The following is a 25,964-nucleotide window of genomic DNA, read 5'->3' as shown; positions in this document are numbered from 1 at the left end:
CACCATTTAGCTACTGCCAACCGTTAATGTTTGGACCGCAATACTCTGTCTACTGCCTCTGGACCTTTGCACATGCTATTTTCTCTCCCTCTTACTCTCCTCCCTCCAGTGACAGTTCAGAGTAAAGATTCTCACACCCTCCAGACACAGTTGAGACTTAGTGTTATGCCTTCACAGAGCCTAGAGTTTTTCTTCATTGATAATGATTCACTTTGTCCTATGATTATCTGATAATGCTTCTCTTCCCCACTAGATCTGTGTGAGAATGAGGCTGGTGCATGGCTCACCATCATCTCCCAGGCACCTAGCACAGTGCTTTGTACAGAGTAGGTGCTCGTCAGTTTTTTACAGGAATAAATGAATATTATCTCATCTGATTGTACCATAATGTATAGTACATTATACATCAGACAGCTGTCTATTGTTGGCAACTAAGGATTTTCCAACTTTTCACTTTTGTAAACAGCACCACAATGAATATCCTTTATAAATAAATTTTCACTCAAATTCTTAATACTTTGGGACAAATGTTACCAGTGCAGTTGCTTTAACACAATTGTCAGTTACAAAGTATATGTTAATTAAGATTTCAAACTCTGCTGTATGAATAAGCCCCTTTTGTCTCACCTTAAGCAACTGTGGGCAAGATCTTAATTTTCCTTCTAAACAGATGAGTGATGAGAATGCAAAGTGCTCAAAGTGTGCATGATACTGATAAAAACAATTAGACTGATTTAAATAAACAAAGTATTCTACAGACTTTTAGAAACAATGTTTATCTCATCAGGTTATTATATGGATCAAATAAATTATTGCCTATAAGTCACGTTGAACAGTGCCTAGCACAGAGGAAACACCCAATAAACATTAGCTTTCATTATTTTCAGATGTGTGAAAATACTGCCCTCCAAGGCATTATTGAAAAAAAATCTGCCTTTGTAACCTAATAAGATGCATTGTGTACTTTTCTTAGACAGCAGTTATTAATAAATAGAACAAAGAATTACTATTGGAAGGAGTTCATTTTAAACCACTGCATTTTGGGGCATCTCGGTGGCTCAGTGGTTGAGCATCTGTTTTTGGCTCAGGCCATGATCCTGGGGTCCTGAGATCGAATCTTGTATCAGGCTTCCTATAGGGAGCCTGCTTCTCCCTCTGCCTATGTCTCTGCCTGTCTCTGTGTCTCTTATGGATAAATAAACAAAACCTTTAAGAAAAATAAAACACTGCATTTTAAAGACACTTTGGTTTGTATGGAATGATAGATAGGACAGCTGAAGAGGACAATACATATAAAAACTTCTGCTATATGAATAGCTCCCTATGAAGTCAGAGCAATTCATATTTTATTTATATATCTTATTACATCCTGAGAATTAAAAACGACTTCTCAGCACCACTCACAGGTGGGTTGTCCTGTTGTAGGTGATGTTCGGAATGATATTTATGTCACCTTGATCCATGGAGAGTTTGACAAAGGAAAAAAGAAGACGCCAAAGAATGTGGAAGTGACCATGTCTGTGTACGATGAGGAGGGCAAGCTCTTGGAGGTATGTGGGACCACCCAGAAATCCTGCTGCCCTCACACACTTCTTTACAACAACTCGGGACTTTGGTTTGAGGCAAATGGCTCTCCATGTTCATATGCTTTTCCTTTTTCACAAGGAAAATGTATGGAACCTGTTAAATGTGTGATTAGCAATTACCAAGTTTACTAATAAACCCAGTTAGATTCTTATTTTTATTCTTATTTTGTCCTCTGCTAAGAAATATATCCAGCTACTAGTGATTTCATGGGTATGCTTCTGATCCAGAAATTCTATACTGTTTTCAAGTTATTTGGGCACTCTGAAGCCCGGTAAGTCCCCATGGGGCTTGAGTGAGGTGGCATGGGTGCCTGGATGGCACTGAAGAGCACACTGCCTGAACCGAGGAGACAGAACCAGAGGAGATGCACCCAGTAGAGAGCTCTTAAACTGGCAAGAATCTTGGGTCACATCGACTACCACAGACTGGTCTTTAGATTTTGTTTTAGTAATTATGAAACTGCAGTCCACAAGGGGCAAGCTGTCTCCTCGTGGAAACACAGAAGTCATTGGAGGAGGTCAGACTAGATCTAGGTATCCTGGCTTTCAGGAGTTCCTCCTCCTTCTTCCTCCTGGAAGTCCTCCAACCGTGGCAGCATCCTGTCCAGATGGAAAAGTGTAGTGAGTGTTGATTCTGACGTCAGGCAGAAAGAGAGGTAGGAGGCCCTCATAGTCCCGGCTGAAATCCAGTTCTCCTTGTATGAGTCATAGTTACCTCTAGTTACCTTCTTTGGAATTGAAGACCTACACTCTCTGAAGGCCACCTCTCACAAAGGTGTTTGTGGGCACAGTGGAATACATATCCCCATCACTTTCCCATGGACGTTATCATCTTTGAAAGCAACAGTTGACTGAGTCAAGTCCTATTCTGTGGTACGGGAGCAAACAGTATGGTAGTCCTTGTTTGAGAGTGACTTCTTTGTGCCATTGATAGAGCCCTGGAGCCCCATGAGTTCAAGTATACATCTTCCCCTGACTGTGTACTTTACAGCTTTGCTAACTAGCTTGGAAGTGCTTCCTTAGAGACCTGGTTCTACTGAAGTAAGTGGCTCATTACCAGGAAAAGACATATCTCTGATTTTTAGTGAACATGCTCTACCTAGACACCAGGTCCTTAACGCAGTACGTGGACAGGACCTCACACAGTGGTCGTCTGCTTGTGTGCTATAGCTCCAGGTCACCTTTACTGGCCCTCTGCTCCCTGAGAGAAAAAGGAAGAGGAAGGAGAGAGAATATATGGCTGCAGATGGAAAAGAGAATAAAGTTTACAGTGGAGGCGTGTTATGGTGATGCTGGGTTCCTTTAGTACTACCACAGTACTATATATATATATATATATATATATATATATATATACACACATACATATACATATACACACACCACTTCTACCCTCAAAGAAGGTGGTAGACCAAAACTCATTCTTATCCTATTCTTCAGTCTCTAAATGTGATCGGGTGATGTGTGCCAGTGTGAGGCATGTACTGGCCACATGGAGGGTAGGACAGCCCATGTATGGTGTGTGGAGTGCTCTTATTTTTCTAGATAGAATTATCCCTTTTTAGTATTTACCGTCAAAATACAAAATTACCCCTTTAAGTATTTACCCTCAAAAACAAAAACACTAATTCAAAGGGATACATGCTTTTCTATGTTTATAGCAGCGTTATGTACAATAGCCAAATTTTGGAAATAGCCCAAGTGTCTATCGACTGATGACTAGATAAAGAAAACATATATATATGTACATATATATACACATACATACATACAGTGGATTATTACTTATCCATCAAAAAGAATGAAATCTTGTCATTTGCAACAAAATGGATGGAGCTAGAGAGTATAATGCTAAGTGAAATAAGTCACTCAGAGAAAGACAAAGATTATATGACTTCACTCATATGTGGAATTTAAGAAACGAAACAAATGAGCAAAGGGGAAAAAAGAGAGAGACAAACCAAGGAACAGATTCTTAACCATACAAAACAAACAGATGGCTACCAGAGGGGAAGTGGGTGGGAGATGGGTGAAATAGGGGATGGGAATTAAGAGCACTTGTGATGAGCCCTGAGTAATGTATAAAATTGTTGAATCATTGTATTATACATCTGAAACTAATATAACACTGTATGTCAACTATATTGGAATTAAAATAAAAAATAATAAAAAATATCCTTTTTTCATTCTTTTCTTTGCATCCAAAGAAAGCAATTCATCCTGGTGCTGGATATGAAGGTATTTCAGAGTACAAATCAGTAGTCTATTACCAAGTCAAGCAGCCCTGTTGGTATGAAACTGTCAAGGTGAGATGCGCTACTTGTAATCTCCATCATATATTAAACCTCATTTAGATTCCTTTTTTTTACCCACAAATCATTCCTTCTTTATCCTGAAGTTATACATAGGTTGCCTGTGGTGTCCTAGAAGAAATGAATTGGTACAATTCTGCATGAGAGTATTTATCTTTAACTCAGAATTCTTAAATAAATAACATTCTCATTGATGAATGTGTAAAAATTTGACTAGAGACACTTGCAGTTGTAATGCTGTAATAGGCTGCCAAGATGATCCAAAACCAAATGGAAATTTTCACACTCTGCAAGCAGTTGCCTAACATTTTTTTGTCTTCTTGGCCTCTAACCAAGTTTTCTGGGCCTCTTTTCAATTTAAATATGTGTGTTACATATTCCCAATTGCTTTTTAGATAAGCCATCCCCTGTGAGTCGCTCAATAGCCCTGTGGCTAAAACAGTGTGGTAACGCCCTTTTCTGATTAGGTAACTAAGACTCAGAAATGTCAGGTGACCTCCCAAGGTCCTGTAACTGCTTAGTGTCCAAACCTAACTTCTTCTGAATCCCAGATTGTCAAATTGGATTGTCAAAGTCTTATGAGCTCTCCATAGAGAACTTGGGAAAAAAATTGCAGTAATATCTCAATGAAGAAGTAACCATTTTCCTCAATTTTATATACTTCCTATGCTTTGGAACATGCCATTTGTAACAGATTTAGGTTGTGCTTTTTAAAACTACTTATCTCAAGGCATTAAAAGTTCTTCAGAAATGGGTTTCTAGGTACTTGGATAATATTTCACCAATCATGCTATACAAACTCTCTACTCTTTTCATTGCCACGTACTTCTGTATTCCTTGTCTCTTCTGTATATGTAAACAGCAAAAAGCTTCCTGGTCCCCAGTGTTTTATCTTTTCCTTCTGTTATGAACACTAATTACTACTGCATCAATATATAATCGTATCTTGACATCTGAAAGCTCCTGTAGAGACCCCGGAGTGCTGATGATCCTTTTCGTACTTGAGAAAGTACTAGAAACTTGTAATATTTCCATCCTCAGAATATATGATAAACAGCAAAGAGGATTTCTCTTGAGATTCTTTAGGTTTTGAAAATGACTAAATCTGCTTTGAATGGATCCAAATCCAAATCTCACTCTGTAGGAATCAGTGCTGTAATAAGATACTAAAAATGAGTCTAATTCTGTAAAATGAGCAAAGAGCACAACATACTGTGTATATATAAACAATATAAATAATAAGTTCCTTATTATTATGTAGGTATCCATTCCTATAGAAGAAGTTACTCGCTGCCATATAAGATTTACCTTCCGACATAGGTCATCTCAGGAATGTAAGTACTAGAAGGCTACAACATATTTCTGTTAAAAAAAAAAAAAATTTCTCTTGCTTGACAGTGCTTTTGTGGGTCTGGAAAACAAAATTCTTGGTAAATAGATACTTAGCATCATTACTTCAAGATTTGTTGGTGCTAAGGAAATGAGAGAAAGACAAATACCATATGATTTCACTCATATGTGGAATTTAAGAGACAAAACAGATGAACATAGGGGAAGGGAAGGAAAAATAAAATAAGATAAAAATAGAGAGGGAGGCAAACCATGAGAGACTCTTTAACTCTAGGAAACAAACTGAGGGTTGCTGGAGGGGAGATGGGTGGGGGAATGGGGTAACTGGATGATGGGCATTAAGGAGGGCACATGATGGAATGAGCACTGGGTATTATATGCAACTGATGAATCACTGAACTCTACCTCTGAAACTAGTAATACACTGTATATTAACTAAATTGAAATTAAATAAAAATCTAAAAAAAGAATTTCCCCTGAATGTATGACATTAATAGATGCTCTATAGCAAAAAGAGTTTCACAGTCAAATAGGAATAGGAAATGCTGTATATTATCTCTCTCTCTTAGACATTCACACTGTTTGTTGCCATATTGCTGAGAAGTCCTGCAGCAAGCAAACCTGTTGATGTCTCCTCAAATCAAATTTTTTTTCCATGAGAAAACTACTTCAAGTCTTAGATCCCAGTTTGTGAAATGACTACTCAAAAAGTGTGAACAAAGAAGAAAATGGATATGTTCAGATAGATCATAACATTTCTGGAAATGTCTTATTCAACACCATATAAGCATGCAATTCTTCATTCCAAACTGAATTTACTGAACACCATCCACATACTGGACTTTAGGCCGGGCCCTGGAACTATGATAGGACATGGGTCATGCTTTGAAGTCTCTGTTAGGCTGGCTAGGAAAAGGAGGAAGAAAAAAAAGGCAAGTAAGGCCAGAACAGTGTGGTATATCCTACACCAGCAACAAGTTGTAAAGGGGTGTGGAGCATAGCATCCCACCCCTTCTGGGATTTATGTGTGAAGTCTACATTCTGAGACTTGGAGGTAGAGAAGAAATTGCTTTTAGCCAGCGAACACTGACAGTGGAGAAATGTGTTTGAAAGCCACAAAGTGAATGCCCTAGGGCTGAAGTGGGAGCAGTCCTAATATTAGATTGAGCCCCACGAAATTGCTATTTTTGTAGGTCCATATCAAGTAGTCAAATATCAGCAATTTCATATGGTTCTACATAATACTGAGCTAGCATTTATCAAGCCCTTAGTTTGTATGAAATACTAAAGTGAATCTGTATTTATACACTGTGTGGTGTCCACAGTAATCCAGTACGATAGATACTGCTTTTATCCACATTTACACAAAAAAGAAACTGAGCAGAGTGATGAGATACTTGCCCAGGGCCACAGGCCTGGGGAGTGACACAGCCTGGGTTGACCCCTCAGCAGTCGGTATCTAGGCAAGCTGGAGCCTCATTGTGAAGGATGGTGGTTATTTTGAACCATGTTATGGAGGAGCCATTAAAAGGTGTTTTGTGGGTGGTGGTGATGGTGGTTGTGGTTTTCTATGTTTATAACAGACAGCTCTATTCATAATACTGCCAAATTGGATATAGCCTAACGGCCACCAACAGGAGAAAGAATAAGCAGATTGTAATGTAATTTACAATGGTTTACTACTCAGCTGATCCAGGGGCATGTGAGCCACAGCAAACCTCAGAGTTGTGCCTTCCATGAGAATAGGGCACAGGTTGCCCTAGGCATTGACACCTAACTAGGGGACAGAGACAGCCCAGAGGCCAACACCTAAAGATCCAGAGAGAGGGACTTTTTCTTGAGGAGGCTGGACTCTCCTGCATAATAAACCTTGGAATATAATTAATACTTCACCAACTCTATCTTAAAGCAACAGAAATGAGATATTTCATGAAGGCATTTTGGAGCAGCATAGGTGACCTGATTAGACCTGCTTTTGGAAATCTCATTCTGGCTGCAGCGTGGAGAAAGTGTTGGGGTTGAAAAGGACTGCTTGGAGAGATCCTCTAGAAATACAGGGAAGGCTTGACAAGAACTGGGGTAGGAACAGAAGGGATGGAGGGAAAAGGCACAGGTTTCAGAGGTATTCAGGACATGCACTTGACGTGGGGTTGGAGTCAAAGTCAACATCCACATTTTTTATTTAGATGATTGGGTAGTTGCTAGTCTCATTCATTTGCAAATGCAGGAAGAAACACATATGTGGAGATACTAGATTTCAGTTTGGGGAATATTTCCTGTGACATGCACAGTACAGATGGGTTATTGTAGCTTGCTGAACGGTGTTGATTATAGCATGATTGAATATCACACCCTGGAGCAAAATATGAAAGCATCCATCATAGGCAATGCTTCCTGGTATCTTTCTGCACTGCTCAGACATCTATTTCTGTCTTTTCAGCCAGAGATAAATCGGAGCGAGCCTTTGGAGTGGCCTTCGTGAAACTGATGAACCCGGATGGCACCACTCTGCAGGATGGGAGGCATGACCTGGTGGTTTATAAGGTAGTGCTAACAGAACAAGGCTCAAAATATTGCTTAGGAAATATTTCCTCCCTCTGAAATTGGTTGTTAAGGCTCCAGTCAGAATTATGTGTATAAACCTCTCTAGAGCTGTGTTTGCCCCTTAAAGTCCAGAAAAGCAGAGGGCTCTGGTCTCTCTAGCGACATGGTCTCCCATCCCCTTTATGTAAGGAGTGAATTGTATTATTATTGAGGCCTCTGAAGAATGTCTCCCTTTCCTACAGTGGCATTAGGCAGCAGTGAATGGTCAAGGGCTGTGCTGTTTCCTCTCCTCTGCATCATCTTGTATGGAACAGAGATAGTTTCACTGTTGGGCTTGGCTGGGGTGTGGTAGGTGTGGTAGGATGTGGTTTTCATATCACCAAGAGCCAGGCACCATTTCTCTGCTAGGGGGCCTCGCTTCCTTCCCTAGCAGTTTGATCCTCATTCTTTAACTGCTATGGAATTATCTTCTGAGATTTTCCTAGTGGAAAGTTGATGCAAGAAGGCCTCATTCATCTAACGGTATCACAGAACTGGTAGTAGCTTCTTTGAGCAGCATCTACCTGGTATGGCTCTTCCTGTAACAGCTCCTTACTTCACAAATATTTTTGGAAGGCATGGCAAACTGTTCCTTTCCGGTGAATCCAGTAACTCATCAACCCAATGATGTATCATTCTGACCATTTATAGGTTCAAGAAAATGAAATCCAGCTTCATTCCTTAATATTTATTTATTTATAGCAGAGTTTTAGGATGTTCTCAGTTTGTAGTTCACAATTTATTCCATATTCAGTGTTGAAACTATTTCTGGGCTCAAACCCTGGAAAAGTATCACAGTGTCTTAGAGTTGGAAGGAACATTAAATATAATTTGAGAAAACCTTATTTCACACCCTGGAAATGCACTGTGTTCATGATAGAACTACTTTTATTTGCACCTAAGAGATTTTGCCCATCATTTGGTGACCCTAACATGCATCCTTTTCAGGGTGACAACAAGAAAATGGAAGATGCTAAATTCTATCTGACCCTGCCTGGATCCAAGGTAGAGATGGAAGAAAAAGAACTCCAAGCGTCCAAAACCCTGGCCAACTTTACCCCAGCCAAGGATAGCACAAAAGACAGCTTTCAGATCGCCACCCTCATTTGCTCCACAAAACTCACCCAGAACGGTAGGTGTGGTGACCACACTGATACCATACTGAGTTTTCTGTTTGGGCTCCCTGGGTCCAACCAAGACATGGGGCTGTGTCTTCCTACATGGGATGCTGGGCCCTTTGGATTTTACTCTCTGTTCTTCACATGGCATTCTCAAAACTAACGCTCGTTCTGAGGTTATCTTGAAGTATCTTTCAAATAGGATGAAAAGTATTTGGGTATTTTTTTTAGTATCATAAAACCTGTAAATGTAGTCATTAACAGAGGCTGAAAAAAATTTTTAGCTCTTACATTTCCTTCCTTCAAGGCAGCAAAGAATTCTAATTACTCTGTGAAATGTATGAAAGAACAGATGTTAGTAATAAGGGGAAGAATACTGGCAGAGAAAAAGAACCAGTCTCTTGCCCAAACAGGTATGGCTAAGAGCAGGGAGGGTTTCCTGTTAGAATTCCTTCTGACCCCTACAGAGCCTCCTCTTTTCCATTGTTTTGTTTTTTTTTTTCCTTTTTCCCCCAAGCAGTCATAAAATCAACTGAAGAGTTCAAATGGGCTCCGCTTTGCTCCTTCTTGAAATCTCTGATACCAATTTTCACTTCTCTTGTGTCTGTGATGGCTTTAATATCCAATAGCAGCTTCTCATCCAATTAACTTAAGAGTAAGGAGTCCTGCTGAACATAGTAAACCAAGAATCAGGAACTTCAGGTACTTGCCTAAGAAATTCTACAACCCCTGCAACATATAGAGGATTAATCACTTTGGCCTTCTAGATTTGGGTGAGCAGCATGGCTGAGACTCTGCCTTACAGAAGTGCTAAGGGGTAGACAAAACAGTTTAGACGTAAGGTACACTCAGGGATCAGATGTTGGTTGATCTTTAAAAGGGGTCAGTATTGTTTGTTTTGATGAATCATGGTTGGCTAGAGAACATGGATAGTATTTCAACTTGGACAAGTGGCCAGACTCAACAGAGTGAAGTGCAGAGCTGATACATCTGTGAAAGTAAAAACACACTCACCGGGAATTAAGCCAGACAAAAGGCAAAACCTTGGATTCAGTGAAGAGCATGGATTCAGTGAAGAGTTTCAAGGTGGCAGAGGCCTCAGGGAGAGGAAAAGGCATGACCAGGCAGGTACAGGGGATTTCTAGGGCAGTAAAGCTATTCTGTAGGATCCTGTGATGGATACGTGAATGCATGGCATTCTGCATTGGTCAGAACCCACAGAATGTGCTACACAGAGTAAACCCAAACATAAACCATGGACTTCAGTTAATAAACACCACTAATATTAGGTCATTGGTTATAACGGATGTAGCACGTTACTGTAAGATATTAATAGTAGGGGAGCTGGGGAGCATTGAGAGCGTATGTGGGAACTCTCTGTACTCTGTGCTTAATTTTTCAGTAAACCTGAAACTGCTTAGAAAAATAAAGTCTATTAAGAAAAAAACAAAAGCCAGAAAACATTCTTTTTTTTTTTTTTTTAGATTTATTTATTCATGAGAGACACAGAGAGAGAGAGGTAGAGACACAGGCAGAGGGAGAAGCAGGCTCCATGCAGGAAGCCCGGTATGGGACTCGATTCCAGGACCCCAGGATCACACCCTGAGCTGAAGGCAGACACTTAACCGCTAAGCCACCCAGGTATCCTTTAAGCCAGAAAACATTTTGAGCTTCATAGAAGATAGGACAAAATTATATCAGTGACCTAGTCCTTCTTAGGGAAAAAGCAAATGTGATAAACTGCTGGTACTGGGTTAAATAGTATAGTATTTATGGAAGATGATTTAGAAGGTGTATCAGAGGTTTTGAATGTATTTAGACCCTTTGACCCCATTATCTCACCCCTAGAATTTAAGCCTAAGTAAACAGGGAAAGATGAGCACAAAGATTCATGTATGAAGATATTTCCTTATTATTACTCATAATAGAGGAATAGTGGAAACAATCTGAATGTCCAATAACTGGGGGCATTATCAGGTAATTAAATGTGCAACTACCAAATACATTTCAAAATGTAATCAAACACATGAAAACTTTAACACTAGATACATGTCGACAATTTGGAGCCGATTGCCTGGGTTTAGGTTCAAGCTCTGCCACTAACTGTTTCATTTCAGGCGAGCTGCGTGATCTCTTTGTGACTTGATTTCCTCATCTTTAAAAAGGCAATAATGTTGGGCACGTGGGTGGCTCAGTCGGTTAAGTGTCTGCCTTTGAATCAGGTCATGATCCCAGAGTCCTGGGATTGAGTCCAGGTTGTTAAGGCTCCCTGCTCAGCGGGGAGTCCACTTCTCCTTCTGCCCCTCCCCCTGCTTGTGCACTTGTAAGTGCTCTTTTTCTCTCTCTCTCAAATAAATAAGTAAATAAATATCTTTTTTTTTTAAAGGGAGTAGTGCAACTATACATTTCAAATAATGAAGTAAGTTAAAATGAGAGAAAAACAAGTGTCTTGCTCATTGTAAACACTATGTGAATATTAGCTGTCACCATTGTCATCATCATTCTCATTATATGTCAACAAGAAAAGACTAAAAGGAAAGACACCCAAAGTTGGGACAGTGTTTATTTTCTGTGCTCTATTTTCCAAACTTTTAACTATGACATGTTAAAATGTTATTTTTGTAAGTACGGTAACAGACAGTACAAAGCATTAATGTTCTTTTAGGGCCTGCAAGGGATCGTCAAGAGAGATGGCATTTATCTAATATCCTTTCCAGAGATTCGATTTCAAGTAAAACAAGTGATCAAAGTAGGTGACTTATGATGAAAAACAGAAGGAATTTCCATGAAAAATAACCATATGGTTAAATTTATTATCTGCAGTCAAAAATACAGGAAGTGTATGGACAGGTGGCAGTATTCAGCTCACACACTTGATTTGCTGATACCTATGTTGCTTATCTTCTAGATGTTCTAAGGCCCTGCTATCCCCCTGTGGCAGCCATCAGGCACCTGGAACTTGTGAAATGTAGTTAGTAGCAGAAGAAAATATGAATAGTTCCCTGGTTGCATTAGTGTCTTTTCAGGTATATGTGGTTTCATGTTACTGGTGGCTTTTGGGTTGGCCAGCAGATACACAACATCACTGTCATTCCAGAAAGTTCCATCAGATGGAACTGCCCTCTGCTTTCCTGTCCTCCCTATTTCTAGTGTTTAGGTCTCAAAAAAACCTCAACATACCAAACAAAACAAAAATCTTACATAATAGCCTATCCTAAAGAAGGTTTTTGAAACAAATGCATCGGAACCAGGGGGAAATATATGCTGCCCCATGGCCACACAAGAGAGGACAGATATGGGAAAAGTGAAGAGAACAGCAGGACATCCCAACCATCCAAAGACATGGGGCATTCCAAGGGACAAATACTGATAATAAGGACAGTGGGTGGTTCGTGTATTTGCTTTCTTCTTATTTGGTTGAAGTTTTAAGGAACCAATTTAATGTATTCCAAGCAGCTGAAGAACAGTAAGAAAGCATCAACGCCAAGAGGCTATTTCCTGGTAAAAAGGGTAGCTGTTCTTTCACAGAGACCGTAACCAAGGGCATTTCTCCTTAGCCTTACAAAGGACTATTCAGACTCAAAAGGTTAAAAGCCACTGACCTTTCTTACAAACAGAACTTGTAGACTCTTGATTTATAAATTTTTTCAAAACTAGATCAGATCCAATTTATATGGGATCATTTGTTGCTGGGCGGGTATGGAGGGTGAGAATCATTTTGTGGCTCCAATAAAAGGAGAGGGGAGTGCAGGTCCCTATAGGGGGGCCTGGTGCCACGGGATTCCCAGCATAATCTTATTTTACCCTGCAACACTCTAGCACATGAAGACACCAGCGTTGTCATTATTCTCCTGTTTACTGATCAGAGAGTTGAGCTCAAGTGCCAAAATATTTTGCCTAAGTTCATAAATAGTGAACACATAGGTCTGAAAGTTCAGACACAGGTCTGAAAATAGATATTTGTAACTCCAAAACTTAGGGTTTTTTATTTTTCATTTCTTTTTTAAGTGTTATGGTCTCTAATCCTTTCCCTAAAGTAGCCTAAATTTGGGGATTGTCATTCAAAGTATCTTGAGTTCCTTTTTTTTTTTTTTTAAGATTTTATTTATTTATTCATGAGAGACTGAGAGAAAGGGAGGCAAAGGCAGCTTTCCCACAGCAGGGAGTGTGATGAGGGACTCCATCCCAGGATCCCAGGATCGTGACCTTAGCCAAAAGCAGACGCTACACAAATTGAGCCACCCAGGTACCTGCCATTCCCCCCCCCATCCCCAAGAGTATCCTGAATTTTTAAATACTTTGGGTAGGGACATAAGTTGAGGTGACTTTGAATAACATTTGGATGGTCATTCGGGATGATCCAGAAATTCCATTCTACTTACATTCCCCAGAGATGGTTGGACCTGGAAACCAGAAGATGTATGAGAGTGTTCATAGCAGAATTGTTTGTGATAAATAGGAAAAAAAAAAAAAAACTGCAAACAACTCAAATGCTTATCAGCTGTGGACTGGACAAGCACATTGTGGTACATCCCATCCACACAGTAGGAGAGATACTATATAGCAATTGACATGAATTAGCTAGAGCTATATGCCTCAGCCCCCAAGAATCTCAGGAGCATAGGAAGTCTGAGGACTTCGCTCTAACAAAGTACTGCCACTTTTCTACTCCAGGACCTTATGATTCACCAAACAACAACCAAATTCCTGACATGGGCAGTGAGGTGGCATGCAAATATTTCTAGGGTGTAAATCTCTGAGCTGATAGAGGGGTGGTTTGCAGATACTTAAAGCTGCTGGGTGACTCTTCACCCTGAAAAAGTATCTAGACCATTTTCCTCAGGCAGCGACTGGTAGAGTGAAGTAACAGATGGAGTGGTAGCATTGACTAGCCTCTGACAGAAATAGGAGATGGGAGGGTGGAAGTGGGCAGTGCCTAGTAGATAAGCCCAGCACAATGTCAGTTACTAAATGCTTATTGAATAATTGAGTGAATCCAAAAAACTGTGTTGAGTTTCTTCAGGGCTGCTGGTTCCCTTTCCACCCATTCGTTCATTCTTTTATCAAACGTGCTGAACACCTATTGGGTACCTGGCACTCCTGACGGGGTATTACAAAGAATGCAATATGGTTCCTGTCCTCAAGTGGCTCAAGTCTATGGAAAGAGGCAAAGAAATATGAAGTGTGTCTTTATTATTTGTAATGTTGGTATATGGATATGCATATGTATATGTAGGAAGGAGTACAAATAGCCCAGGATGATTGACAAAGTCTTCCCAGAGAAAGTCTTCCCATAATTTGAGGTGGGTCTTAAACATAAGGATGAGCTTACCACATACATAGTATTAAAGTATTTCTGGGCATTTCATATGAAGAGAAGACTATATGCAAAGGCATGGATCTATCAGAGCATGCCATAGTCTGGGGAGTAGTGAGTTGATCTGCCTGGCTGCTGAAGGTAACAGAACTGTGGGCAGGAAGGCCACGGGTGGAGCCTCACCGCCTTCTGTGAGTAGTATTGCAACTTTATTCTGTTGACAGTGGAGAGTCTCTAGGCACTGAGTTTTGGAGGTTTCCCAGGAACCAAACAATATGCAAACTAATAAAACAAACACTCATGAAGTAAATTGACTGTTCTAATGAACAGTATGTTTTCAACAATTTCTGTATGTTACACAAGTCCATTGATTAAAAAGCATGTGTTGCTACTTATACTAGATAATGCTCTGCAAATTGGAATAGTAGCTTAATATTCTAAACAAAGTAATAAAACAGTAATAGCCCAGATGCCTATTATATTTCCTTGTGACATTTTTAGCATTGATAAAAGCTATAAATGGCTTAAAGATTCATAAATCTGCACTTTAAATCCAAACACACCTCAAGATTTCTTTCCTGGTCTTACCCCAAGGATCATGAGTCTGTTCTGCCTGCCTTTGATTTTTCTTTTTAAAGATTTTATTTATTCATGAAAGATACAGAGAGAGAGGCAGAGACACAGGCAGAGGGAGAAGCAGGCTCCATGCAGGGAGCCTGACATGGGACTTGATCCCAGAACCCCAGGATCAGACCCTGGGCCGAAGGCAGGCGCCAAACCGCCAAGCCACCCAGGCGTCCCTCTGCCTTCCTTTGAAATAGCAACCTATCTAATTTGCTTGCTTGTTTCTTTGAAGAACTCTGGGGAGGTATTATGATAGAGTAGCAAGGACATGGACTTTTTGGAATCTGATAAATCTATAATTAAATTCCATTCATAGCACTCCCTGGCAGTTGTGTGACCTAAGGCTAGTAATTTAATTTCATAAGACCTCAGTTTCCTCAATTCAAAAATGGAAAAAATGAAATCATTACAATGTGGTTGCAGCGTTTAAATGGATTAGTGTGGGGCACTTGGGTCGCTCAGTTGGTTAAGCGTTCGACTCGGTTTCAGTTCAGGTTGTGATCTCAGGGTCGAGATCAAGCCCCACATCAGTCTTCACGCTCAGCACAGAGTTGCTTGAGATTCGTTCTTTCTCTCCTCCTGCTCGTACTCACTCCCTAAAGCAAATAAATCTTGAAAAAAAAAAAAAAGATAAATGCATTAGTGCATGTATATAAGTTCCCTTTTCCTTTAGCATCCACTGGTGGCAAAGGACAAATTAGGCAATGCAGCAAATTGAAGGTATAAAGTTTATTTGAGAGTGCTTTCAGGGCCCCTGTGTGGTTCAATTGGCTAACCATCTGATTCTTCATTTTGGCTCTGGTCATGATCTCAGAGTCATGGGATCAAGCCCCGGTCAGGATCCATGTCAGTGCAGCATCTGCTTGTCCCTGTCCCTCTGCCCCTCCCCCGCTCATGTCTTGCTTGCTCTCTCCCTATCAAATAAATAAATAGAATCTTTTTTTAAAAAAAGTATTTTCAACTTTTCATCTATATGGCTATGATGTCATTATTTCAGAAATTTGAATTCCATTCAGGAATTCAGTTTTATGTTCTTATGTATTAGTGGTTAATTTTTTCTCTGAAGACTAAAAGACCACAAAGTTTTTCCTGTTTTAAATAGGAGACTATAAGTTGAAAAAAAATACACAAGGAATTAGCCCCTATTAAGAACAATTATCTTTTTTCTGGAGAGTTCTATAGTTGTATCCTGAAATAGTGTGTGTTACTTCTCTACTCCGTGTCTAATTTTATGACTTGTGGTCATTCTTCCTAGTTGACCTGTTGGGCTTATTAAATTGGCGTTCAAATTCCCAGAACATTAAACACAACTTAAAGAAGTTAATGGAAGTGGATGGAGGCGAGATTGTTAAGGTATGTTTATGTATTCAAGAGTAGAAATACAGTCACTGTATCGTTACTTCCCAACACTTCAAAGGAAATCAGTGGTTGGAAATATAAAACTTATCTACATCAGAAAGCAGAAGTGACAGTTTTTAAGAAATGCTATTTTTAAGCTTATTCTATAGTAACTGAATTTCTCTGAAATTTTGCAGTATGGAGCTGAACTAAAAGCATGAAATAACCTCTCTCTTTTTTATCTTCAGTTTTTGCAAGATACACTAGATGCACTTTTTAACATAATGATGGAAATGTCAGACAATGAAACCTATGACTTCCTTGTGTTTGATGCACTGGTAAGCAGTTAAGCACATTAACTAGTTTATTCTCATGACTATGTAGTGTTTAATATTTTGCTATTATACATGTCTGTGATGAATATGCATACATATTTGTATACATCTCTCTGATTGGTTCCTAGAAGTTAAATTAGAAACAATGGACTTATGTTCAAAGTCTTTGTTTTTCTGCTGCCTATTAGATCTTACTTTTTGACATTCTTTCTCATTAGATAAACAAGGTGTTGTGTTACTTTAGAAATCAGGAATCAGGGATCCCTGGGTGGCGCAGCGGTTTGGCGCCTGCCTTTGGCCCAGGGCACGATCCTGGAGACCCGGGATCGAGTCCCACATCGGGCTCCCGGTGCATGGAGCCTGCTTCTCCCTCTGCCTATGTCTCTGCCTCTCTCTCTCTCTTTCTCTCTGTGACTATCATAAATAAATAAAATAAAAATTAAAAAAAAAAAGAAATCAGGAATCACTTGAACATACTTTAAAATTATCTAGTTACAAACTAGGAGACACCTTTAATGAAGATGATTGTGGCTGTGTTGTGTGTGCTTGTGTGTTCATACAAGGGAGACTGAATTCATACATCAGAAATGAGTGTCAATCTCATTCTGTATAACACACAGCCCAGCAGACAATTAAATTTGTGACATCAAGTACTTAAGCATACAGCTCATTCCAAAAACTGGGATCCCGACAAGGAGAGATGATTTTAGAATCTTGGAAGGCTACAAATTGTGGTGGAGTAGGGGAAGTGGACACACCCAAACCAAGCATTGTTTTCTCGTTGTTGGGGTTAAAATTCCATGCAGAATTTCCCTGGATGTTGCAGCAAGAAAATGTTAGGTGTCTCAGTGGTGTGGAGAAATTGATACATTCAAGAAGTTGTCAGAGGTTAAGGATGTGAGATAAAGAGGAGAAACACTCGAGCTAGGATCACAGCTGGCCAGATTGATGGAAAATAATGGTTATAGGTCCTGTGGGACGAGGTCTGCAGATTTTCATGGGACAGGGCAAGTGACAGTGGGTACCTGCAGGCATCCCTGGTGCCCTTCTTCTGCATTCTTGTGTCATCAGCAGGTGCATTGTGGTTATTGGTGGATTATGGGCCTGATAGGGATACCATTCACAGAAGAAGCGGAAATTGAGAGGCTAAAGTCTGATGATGAAATTCAATTACTGGGGACTCTCATGCCATCAGAAGAACAAGGTCATGAAATAACTCATTAACTGCATCCCTGGGTTAGAGTTTATGTTTCCCACAGAAGACCCCTTCTCTATCTTTCTGCTGCTTCTCCTATCTTCCTCCCTAACTCATGTTGCTTGCACACTGGCCTCCCTTTGAGAGAGTGAACTTCCTGAGGCCAGGGGCTGGCTCTTATTAGATTCTTTATAGCATTTGGCCCAGTGCCTAACACATCATAGTTTCTCTATTGATATTAAATAAAAAGAAATTCCCAAGACTTGACTTCAGCTCTGGAAAAGTGAAGTGGGAACACTGCAAAAATGGTCAAGAAAGAGGGCACCAAGATGTTAACGTCTAGCTTATTAACAGAATGCCTGGGGTCATATAGTGCTGCTATTTATACTTTTCCCCTTTGGCAGGTATTTATCATCTCACTGATAGGAGACATCAAGTTCCAGCATTTTAATCCTGTCCTTGAAACCTATATTTACAAGCACTTCAGCGCCACTCTGGCATATGTGTAAGTATGATTCAAGGGAACTACCTGTTGTTGGATTGTTGGGTTTGGACTCATAGTGTTGGGTTGTTAAGACATGCAAAGGGCATAAGCTGAGTAAGTGTTCCCCTTAAGTGCAGAACCTTGTTCTAAGCTTCCTCTGGTAGAAAAAGAGAACCTTTTAAGTATTTCAACCTTGGGAAAAGCATTAAGGTCAATCCAGAAGAGATAAAGCTGTATGTCTTTAAGAATCCAGAACATATAGAGATGAGGAGTTGAAGGCATTGGAAGTACAGTCAAGGACAGAAGATCATACTCAGGATCTTAGGAGAGTTGATCATCAGGGGGATTAGCTGGAAATCCCAAGGGGATCAAACAGTGGATTAAAGCAAGACTAAGTGTGGTAGAACTGAGGGTCATGTCCTCGGTCCTACCCCACAAGTGCTTTATAGAATTTATTATAGAGGATATGAGACAATTATGTATTTCTTTATATAAATGAGAATGATCTCTGCCTTTTCTATAGTGCAGCCTTTCTGTCTTTGGTTCACGAGCCTGTGACTCAGGAAAGCAACTAATATTCAGCTTACCTCACCACGACATTATATGTGGCCTCTCACCCCCACCCCCATGCATTCCAGTTACCGTGCAGAACAACATGATAAAGAGTGGCAGGATTGTAGTAGAGATCGGCAGAGATCTTTTTGACAATGGCTTATGCCAGATCATGCTCGCTGCTCTTGCAGATCTATCAGATTGGCTGCTGACCTGATTTTCCAGGGTTTTATTTGCATGGGAGGTCTAGAAATGTTTTAAAATGTAAGTGACAGGAAAGAGGTGTTACGTAGCGTAATCACCAATGAATGTGGTGGGCATAATGCCCACTGGGTTGGGGGAAGCAGCAGATACACTTGTGATAGGTTTCTTTGCCTCCAGTAGCCTCATTTTCCAAGCAGGCAGTAGCTGCAAGTGAGCCAAATGAAATACTCCAGGAGGTAATAATCTGGGTTTCTTTACAAGACTTTATCAGTTCTACATGTGTGCTGTGGATTTTTCTTAATACTACTAAAACTCAGAGATTTACAGAAAGAAAGGCAAACTGTTAGTGTCTTCAAAACAGTGAATTAGCAAATGATTAAGAAAATACCTAGACTCTGGGAACAAAGAGCAATCTGACATCTCGGCACAGTTTTATCTGTTGTGATGCTCAGAAACCATGGTTGTTCTTATCAGATTGAGCCAGAGTCAGATTGAGCTTCTCTTCCCATGCTTACAAAAGTGTCCATCTGGCTCCATTCTATGGAACCCAGAGAATTGAGGCAGACTGCCAGGAATTAGACTTTTTAAAAGATGACTACGTTAGGCAGACAATCCCTTCCTTTCAGGAACGTCTGAGAATGTCTGTATAACATACTAGAGATTAAAATACCTTCCTGGTTTGAATCCCTTCAACTTTCATTTTTGATTCTTTTTTAAAAATCCTACAAAAGGAAAGAAACTACCTGTATTTCTAGGCTTAGGAAAGCTCCAAACCTAGGCTGCAGTGAAGAAACCAGATTGCAAAGGAGTTAATTTCCCTGTTCAGGGCATATTCTCAAGAGGTAATTATAGTTATGATTTCAGCTTCCCTGCTATGCCAAGTTCCCTTCCTATATAACATACCCCAAACCTCAGAATACCACTTTGCCCCACTGACATTTTTCTTTCTCTCTCTTTTAAGGAAACTCTCCAAGGTACTGAACTTCTATGTGGCTAATGCAGATGACTCCAGCAAGACAGAATTGCTTTTTGCTGCTTTGAAAGCCCTAAAGTACTTGTTTAGATTCATCATCCAATCTAGAGTACTTTACTTAAGGTAATGGTAGCTGTAGTAAGATGTTTATGCTGTCTGTTCTCTCTTCATGGACTTCCTTAATCTCACAGTCATGTTCAGCGCTATGAGTCATGGTTGGGTCATGGAATTGCCAAATTTCAGAACTGCAAGGCTAAAGATCATGGTAGACTCTGAAACCTCTAGAAAGGCCCATGTAAAGTCCTTTCAAGTCAGCAGAATTTCTAGGGAAGTAATGATGGCAGGACGTAGGGATGCAGGTGGCTATAATGTGCACGCTTGATGAAAGCCTTGGTTGGTGATGACAGCTTCAGGAAGCAAGGTTCCTGTCGCAGGGCTGCATTTAGCACAAGGGACTTCATGGTAATATTGGGTGTACAAATCTAGGATTGTGAGCTCTTGGTGTGGTGGATGGAAAATGGTAGTAGTTGTCGTCAGGGAGATGTTTCCTCAGGGAGATGTTTCCTCAGGTGTGTGTTTCTTTGCTGACGTCATGCTTATCTAACTGATGAAACTAAGCCAGATATGATAATTCCCAACTTGAAATTCTAGAATAACAGCTCCATCAAAAATAGCAGAGACATGGTGCCTGGGTGGCTCAGTGGGTTAAGTGTCTGACTCTTGGTTCTGACTCAGGTTGTGATCTCAGGGTCATGAGATCGAGCCCCATGTTGGGCTCTTTGCTGAGCATGGAGCCTGCTTGGGATTCTCTCTCTCTCTCTCTGTCTCCCTCTGCCCTGCCCCCTACTCTCTCTCTCTCTCTCTCTCTCTCAAATAAATAAATAAATAATCTTTTTAAAAAGTAGCAGAGACAAAGAATGAAGAAATAACTTTTCTGGGAATGCCCACAACCCCAGTGCCATCTCTCCTTTTCAGTAATAACTGGATTTCCAAACTGTTAAAATATATTGCTGAGGCAGGTTTGGAAACTGGACAGATAGTATGCTAATATATTGTTAGGAGTAAAACTATAGATAAGAGGGTTTCAAGTCTAGATTTAAGCATTTGTATTGTTTTTAACTTGATATGTTTAAATACTCCTAAAATTAAAGGCAAATAACATTTAAAAAGCTTGGAACATACAGTATGGATCAAGGCCTTTAATTAGCTTTACTAATGAAAAGCTCTTACCAATCAACAAAAGAATGGTAAACATCCTTAAACAAAAGAAAACAAAAACAATGTATAAGAGAAAAATTCAAATGGTAAATTAAATTTCTTAAAAAATATTCAAGAGTACCTGGGTGGCTCAGTCGTTTGGGTGTCAGACTCGGGTTGAGATCTTGGGATTGAGCCCTATGTGGGGAGCCTCACTGGGAGCCTGCTTGGGATTTTCTTTCTCCCTCTCCATCTGCCCCTGTCCACTACTCTCTTTATTTTTTTATTTTTATTTTTTAAAGATTTTTTTTTAAATTATTTATTAAAGACAGAGAAAGAGAGAGAGAGACAAACAGAGGGAGAAGCAGGCTCCATGCAGGGAGCCTGACATGGGTCTTGAACCCGAGTCTCCAGGATAACGCCCTGGGCGGAAGGCGGCACTAAACCGCTAAGCCACCAGGGCTGCCCCCACCGCTATATATATATATAATTTATATTTATATTTATATTTAAATAAATAAATACTTTAAAAAATTTCTACTATCAAAATACCATACACACACACACTACCTTTATCTATACATTTGATAAAAATTAAAAATCTATTTCCTTTGATGAAATTGGATAAAAATTTGTCATGCATTTTAACACTGATAGTATAAATTTTTTAAAGGCAGAAATTTGGTGCCATGAATAAAAAGCAAAAACAAAAGCCACAAAAAAGCAAAAGAAAATACTGCCTTTGTCTGGTAATATGCCATCTAAAAAATTTACCTGATGGAAAATAATCCACCAGGTGTGAACAAAGATGAATGATAAGGGGTATGTTAATGAGGGAAGATAACTGTGATAGGTTCTTAAATAATAAACTAAGACATAAGATGTAAGTGCAGTATGATCCCATTTCAAAAATATTATAGGTTTGGGAACTAAAATTTTAGTAGGAATAAAACTGTAGGTAAGAGGGTTTTAAGCAGGTTATTTTTATTCTTCCACCATTTTTAAAGTTTCCACAGTGATTTTGCACAATTTTACAGTTTTTAAAAATGTTTGATGACTTAAAAGTTCAGCTGGGTGGATGACAATTCCCCCTTCTCTAGCAGGAGCGAGTAGTGTTTTCCTAGTGTGCGGTTTATACACAATCTCTGTAATCATTCAGACAGGCTTCTTTTATAGCTAGTTCCTTGTATTTTGCAATTATATTAAATTTCCAGAAATTCAGGGCTTGGAGTGTCCCACCAAGGGAATATTCCCTTACCTGAAAGTTTGTATAGTGAACTCTGATTTCCAGTATTAAAAATCATCATAAAACCATAGAAAGGAGATCTTCATTTATGAAATTGAAAAATACTTTCCATTGCTGATTCGCTAGTGTGTCCCCCTTCATAATGTTGCAGTACCTCTGAGCCATTGTTTTCAATATCATATAGAAGGAGAACAAGGGAAAAGCCAAGATTAGGGTGGTTAAGTAGCCCATGAAATTGCCTAAAGGGTTGCTGTGTTGAATGTGGTCCCTGAGCACCTGCTGATGGCTATCCACACTCCTCCAGTTTTTTTCTCATAAAGAAGAGCTTGATCTGAGAAAGTAAGCCTGGAAATCTGCATTCTCTGATTGCTTAGATCAGATAGACATCAATCAGTTTACTGGCCCTGTCCGGGAGCTGCAGGAATGAAATGTCACCCCCACCACCATCCTCCACCCCCTACTGCCCCTTTGCCTTCCTCAGAGCTGAAATTCCTCTTCAGAGCCCATTTCCTGACTGCAATTTTCTTTCATTAGGGAGGCTGAGGTAGAATTAAAATTGTAAATTGCCCATGGTCCAGCATTAAGCACTCTGCCTCAGTCTTGTATTGGTCCCCTCCCCCACTTTTTCTTACAGATTTATTTATTTTAGAGAACATGCTCAAGTGGGGGTGGGGTGAACAGAGGAAGAGGGAGAAGCAGACTCCCGCTGAGAGGGGAGTCCAGTGCAGCTCTACTCTGGGCTGGATTTCACAACCCTGAGATCACAACCTGAGCCGAAACCAAGAGTCAGATGCTCAACCAGCTGAGCCACCCAAGAGGCCCGAGTCTCCTTTACATAAATGCCTGGCACAGAGGGTGCCAGGTACTGCTCTGGGTGCTGGGGGTCTAGTAGCAAGTCTAGTAACAAGTAAACAAGGCTCCAGCTCTGATGGTCCTTGTGGGTTGTGTTGAAGCCAGGGAGGCAAATAATGAAGAAAGAAACCATTAGATTATTTCAGATAGGTAAAGGCTGGCAGGAGAGGACTTACTGGGAGGATGACCAGGGAGGGAGAAGGCCTCTCCGGGAGTTGGCATTTGAGTTGAGACCAAACAGGAGGAGGCCACCTGTGCAGGTCTCAGGGAGGATGAGTGCGGGAGCAGGAAGTGGCAAGGCAAGGGCTCTGTAGGGCCTATGTAGAAGTCCAAGAATCCAGTGTTGCTGGAGCATGGGGAATGAGAATGGGGCAATGGGGAGTGGCAGGCAAATGACAAATGAGGTAGGATCTGGTAGTCCATAGCAAGGAATTTGGATTTTATCCAAGTGGAATGGGAAGCCATTGAAGGGTTTCAGTTAGAGAAACAGTAAAATCTGGCTTGCATTTCCCCTGATCATCTCATTTCTTAGGTGGAAAGTGGATTATCATGGGTAAAGAGCAAATCCTTGGTGAGTACACCATGGGCCGTTGTAATTGAAGTGTAAGATACGGCGGCTCTGTCTCCAGTGAGGTGCAGAGGGTGCAAGGTGGCCTTGTTGTTAGTTTCCGTGGGAGAATGAGAGGAAGGGAAGAACCCTGGGTAACTTCCATGTTTTGGGTGCTATCTCCCAAAACTTGGAATACTGAAAGATGAGCAGGTGAATCAAGGGAGTTCTGCTTTGGCTATGTTAATTTTGAGGTACTTTTTGGACTAAGTTACAAATTAAAATTCCACTAAATGGGTGAATTGAGAATGACCAATAACTTGGGCTGAATGATTTTCTCAGAGGAGTTTACATTCCACGAGTCCCTGATAAGGTATAAGCGTGCACATGTAGGTACGTGTGTCTAAAGGATGTGTCTAAAATCCTGGTTTCAAATAACCCCTACTCTTGACCAATTGGTGGTAATATTGCCACCCACTGTAAATGCACTTGGACTATACAATTTGGGACTTTTGTGTATCTGAATAATGGGCCAGAGACTTCTGATTTCTATTTATGAGAAAGAACCAACTTTTCAGCAGATGGACAAATTCTGGAGACAAGCAGAAGTACCTTAATCAAAATGAGCACAAAGCAGTAAAGGCAAAGGTGTGTTGTGTGCCACGAGGCCCTGTTCTAGAGTAGGTCGCCACCCAAGTGGCCACTTCAGTAGATAGAATGGCACTGCCTAGACTTGCAGATTGGGTTGGGTTTAGAACCTTGCTGGTTTGAGGAGCTTCTCTACGCATTATCTGAAACCTCAGCTCAGATGATCAGGGCTTGAGGAGATGAGATGGAAGGATTGGAAGAGGAGAATGAGGGAGGAGGACAGGAGTGATGCTGGAGGATAGGCTGTGGCAAGAGTATGTGTCAGGGAAGTGAGCCAGGGGAGTCTCCGGCATTGGAGTGCTCTGCTAATGAGTGAAGGAAGGTGGGCATGCCTGCAGTGCTTGTGCTCCTTCAGGCTGTGCAGCTTCCTGCTCTTCCTCCTCTGCCAGAAATGCCCATACACCACTAGGATGGACAGCTTCATACAGCCTCAAGAGAATCCTTCCCAACTGGCTGACCATAGTTATGGACCAGGTGTGGAAGCTCTATGGTAGGACTTTATGTAGAAATTCCTACCTGCTTTCATCCAGGTGGTAATATCTTCTCAGCCTACTGGACTTCTCCCTGAAACCATCTTGGAGTACCTGTGACCTTCCCTTTGCACAGTGTGAAGTGGTGACTAGGGAGGCACAGGCCTCCAGCATTGTTTGGGCAATGGAAAATTTCTTTCTAAACATGGAAAACCTGACCGCTCTTCTCTTTCTCCTGTTAAGATTTTATGGCCAAAGCGAAGATGGAGATGAATTTAATAATTCAATCCGCCAGTTATTTCTTGCTTTCAATACGCTAATGGACAGGCCCCTGGAGGAAGCTGTCAAGATCAAGGTAAGCATGGTATCAGTGTGGGTGCCTCTTTTAATGCTGTTGCTGAGGATGTTCTGTGACAGCAGAACTGGACAGGGTGGGAGAGAAACAAAGTGAACCCTTTTTTGTGGAAAGCCTGTAAATTTTAGTATGACTCATAGAAAGGAAGGGGGAAAACCTGTGTGTTAACTTTTATGTCCATTCGTATTCTCAAATGGCAGCTTGCCAAAGACAAACTATATCCTTTCAGACATTCCTCGAATGGCTTCTGTGGCCCCTGTGAATGCAGCCAATTGATCCTGATGTTATAGGCAACAGGTTTTTATGCTAACTTCCCCCCATTCTTCCCAGAAGCCCAAAGTCACCATCATGTTCATCATTATCAGTTTTTTAATGTAAAATATGCAATCTCTGAGGCCTCAGATCTGAACTTTATTATTTCTTCTTTGTTCTTTTGGGCCACCTAGTAGGGGAGATGTCAAGATCTTAACTAGCCTCCTTAGATAAAAAAACGAATTCCAAATAGACAGTATCTATTGGTAATGAAGGAAGCAAAACAAACAAACAAAAACAAAAACATCGAAAGATGAATGGATAAAGAAGACGTGGTTTATGTATACAATGGAATATTACTCAGCTATTAGAAACGACAAATACCCACCATTTGCTTCAACGTGGATGGAACTGGAGGGTATTATG

At 40.5% G+C, this 25,964-nt stretch overlaps 1 protein-coding gene across 4 annotated transcripts in view; it reads left to right on the top strand.

The window, feature by feature from the left end:
• DOCK5 (dedicator of cytokinesis 5) overlaps positions 1 to 25,964 on the top strand; it is a 211,719-nt gene that overhangs the window by 117,882 nt on the left and 67,873 nt on the right. For all 4 annotated transcript variants that reach the window (XM_038573778.1, XM_038573777.1, XM_038573779.1 and 1 more), the window contains exons 14-23: positions 1,426 to 1,550; positions 3,794 to 3,892; positions 5,160 to 5,232; positions 7,689 to 7,792; positions 8,780 to 8,963; positions 16,146 to 16,243; positions 16,477 to 16,566; positions 18,163 to 18,263; positions 19,960 to 20,094; positions 25,175 to 25,286. In XM_038573778.1, coding sequence (XP_038429706.1) covers positions 1,426 to 1,550; positions 3,794 to 3,892; positions 5,160 to 5,232; positions 7,689 to 7,792; positions 8,780 to 8,963; positions 16,146 to 16,243; positions 16,477 to 16,566; positions 18,163 to 18,263; positions 19,960 to 20,094; positions 25,175 to 25,286 — 1,121 coding nt within the window. The remainder of the gene's footprint in view (positions 1 to 1,425; positions 1,551 to 3,793; positions 3,893 to 5,159; positions 5,233 to 7,688; positions 7,793 to 8,779; positions 8,964 to 16,145; positions 16,244 to 16,476; positions 16,567 to 18,162; positions 18,264 to 19,959; positions 20,095 to 25,174; positions 25,287 to 25,964) is intronic.

The sequence above is a fragment of the Canis lupus genome, chromosome 25 (genome assembly GCF_011100685.1).
Source record: "Canis lupus familiaris isolate Mischka breed German Shepherd chromosome 25, alternate assembly UU_Cfam_GSD_1.0, whole genome shotgun sequence".
NCBI lineage: Eukaryota > Metazoa > Chordata > Mammalia > Carnivora > Canidae > Canis > Canis lupus.
Note: the sequence above shows the minus strand (reverse complement) of the source record. Positions and strands in the feature narration are given on the sequence as shown.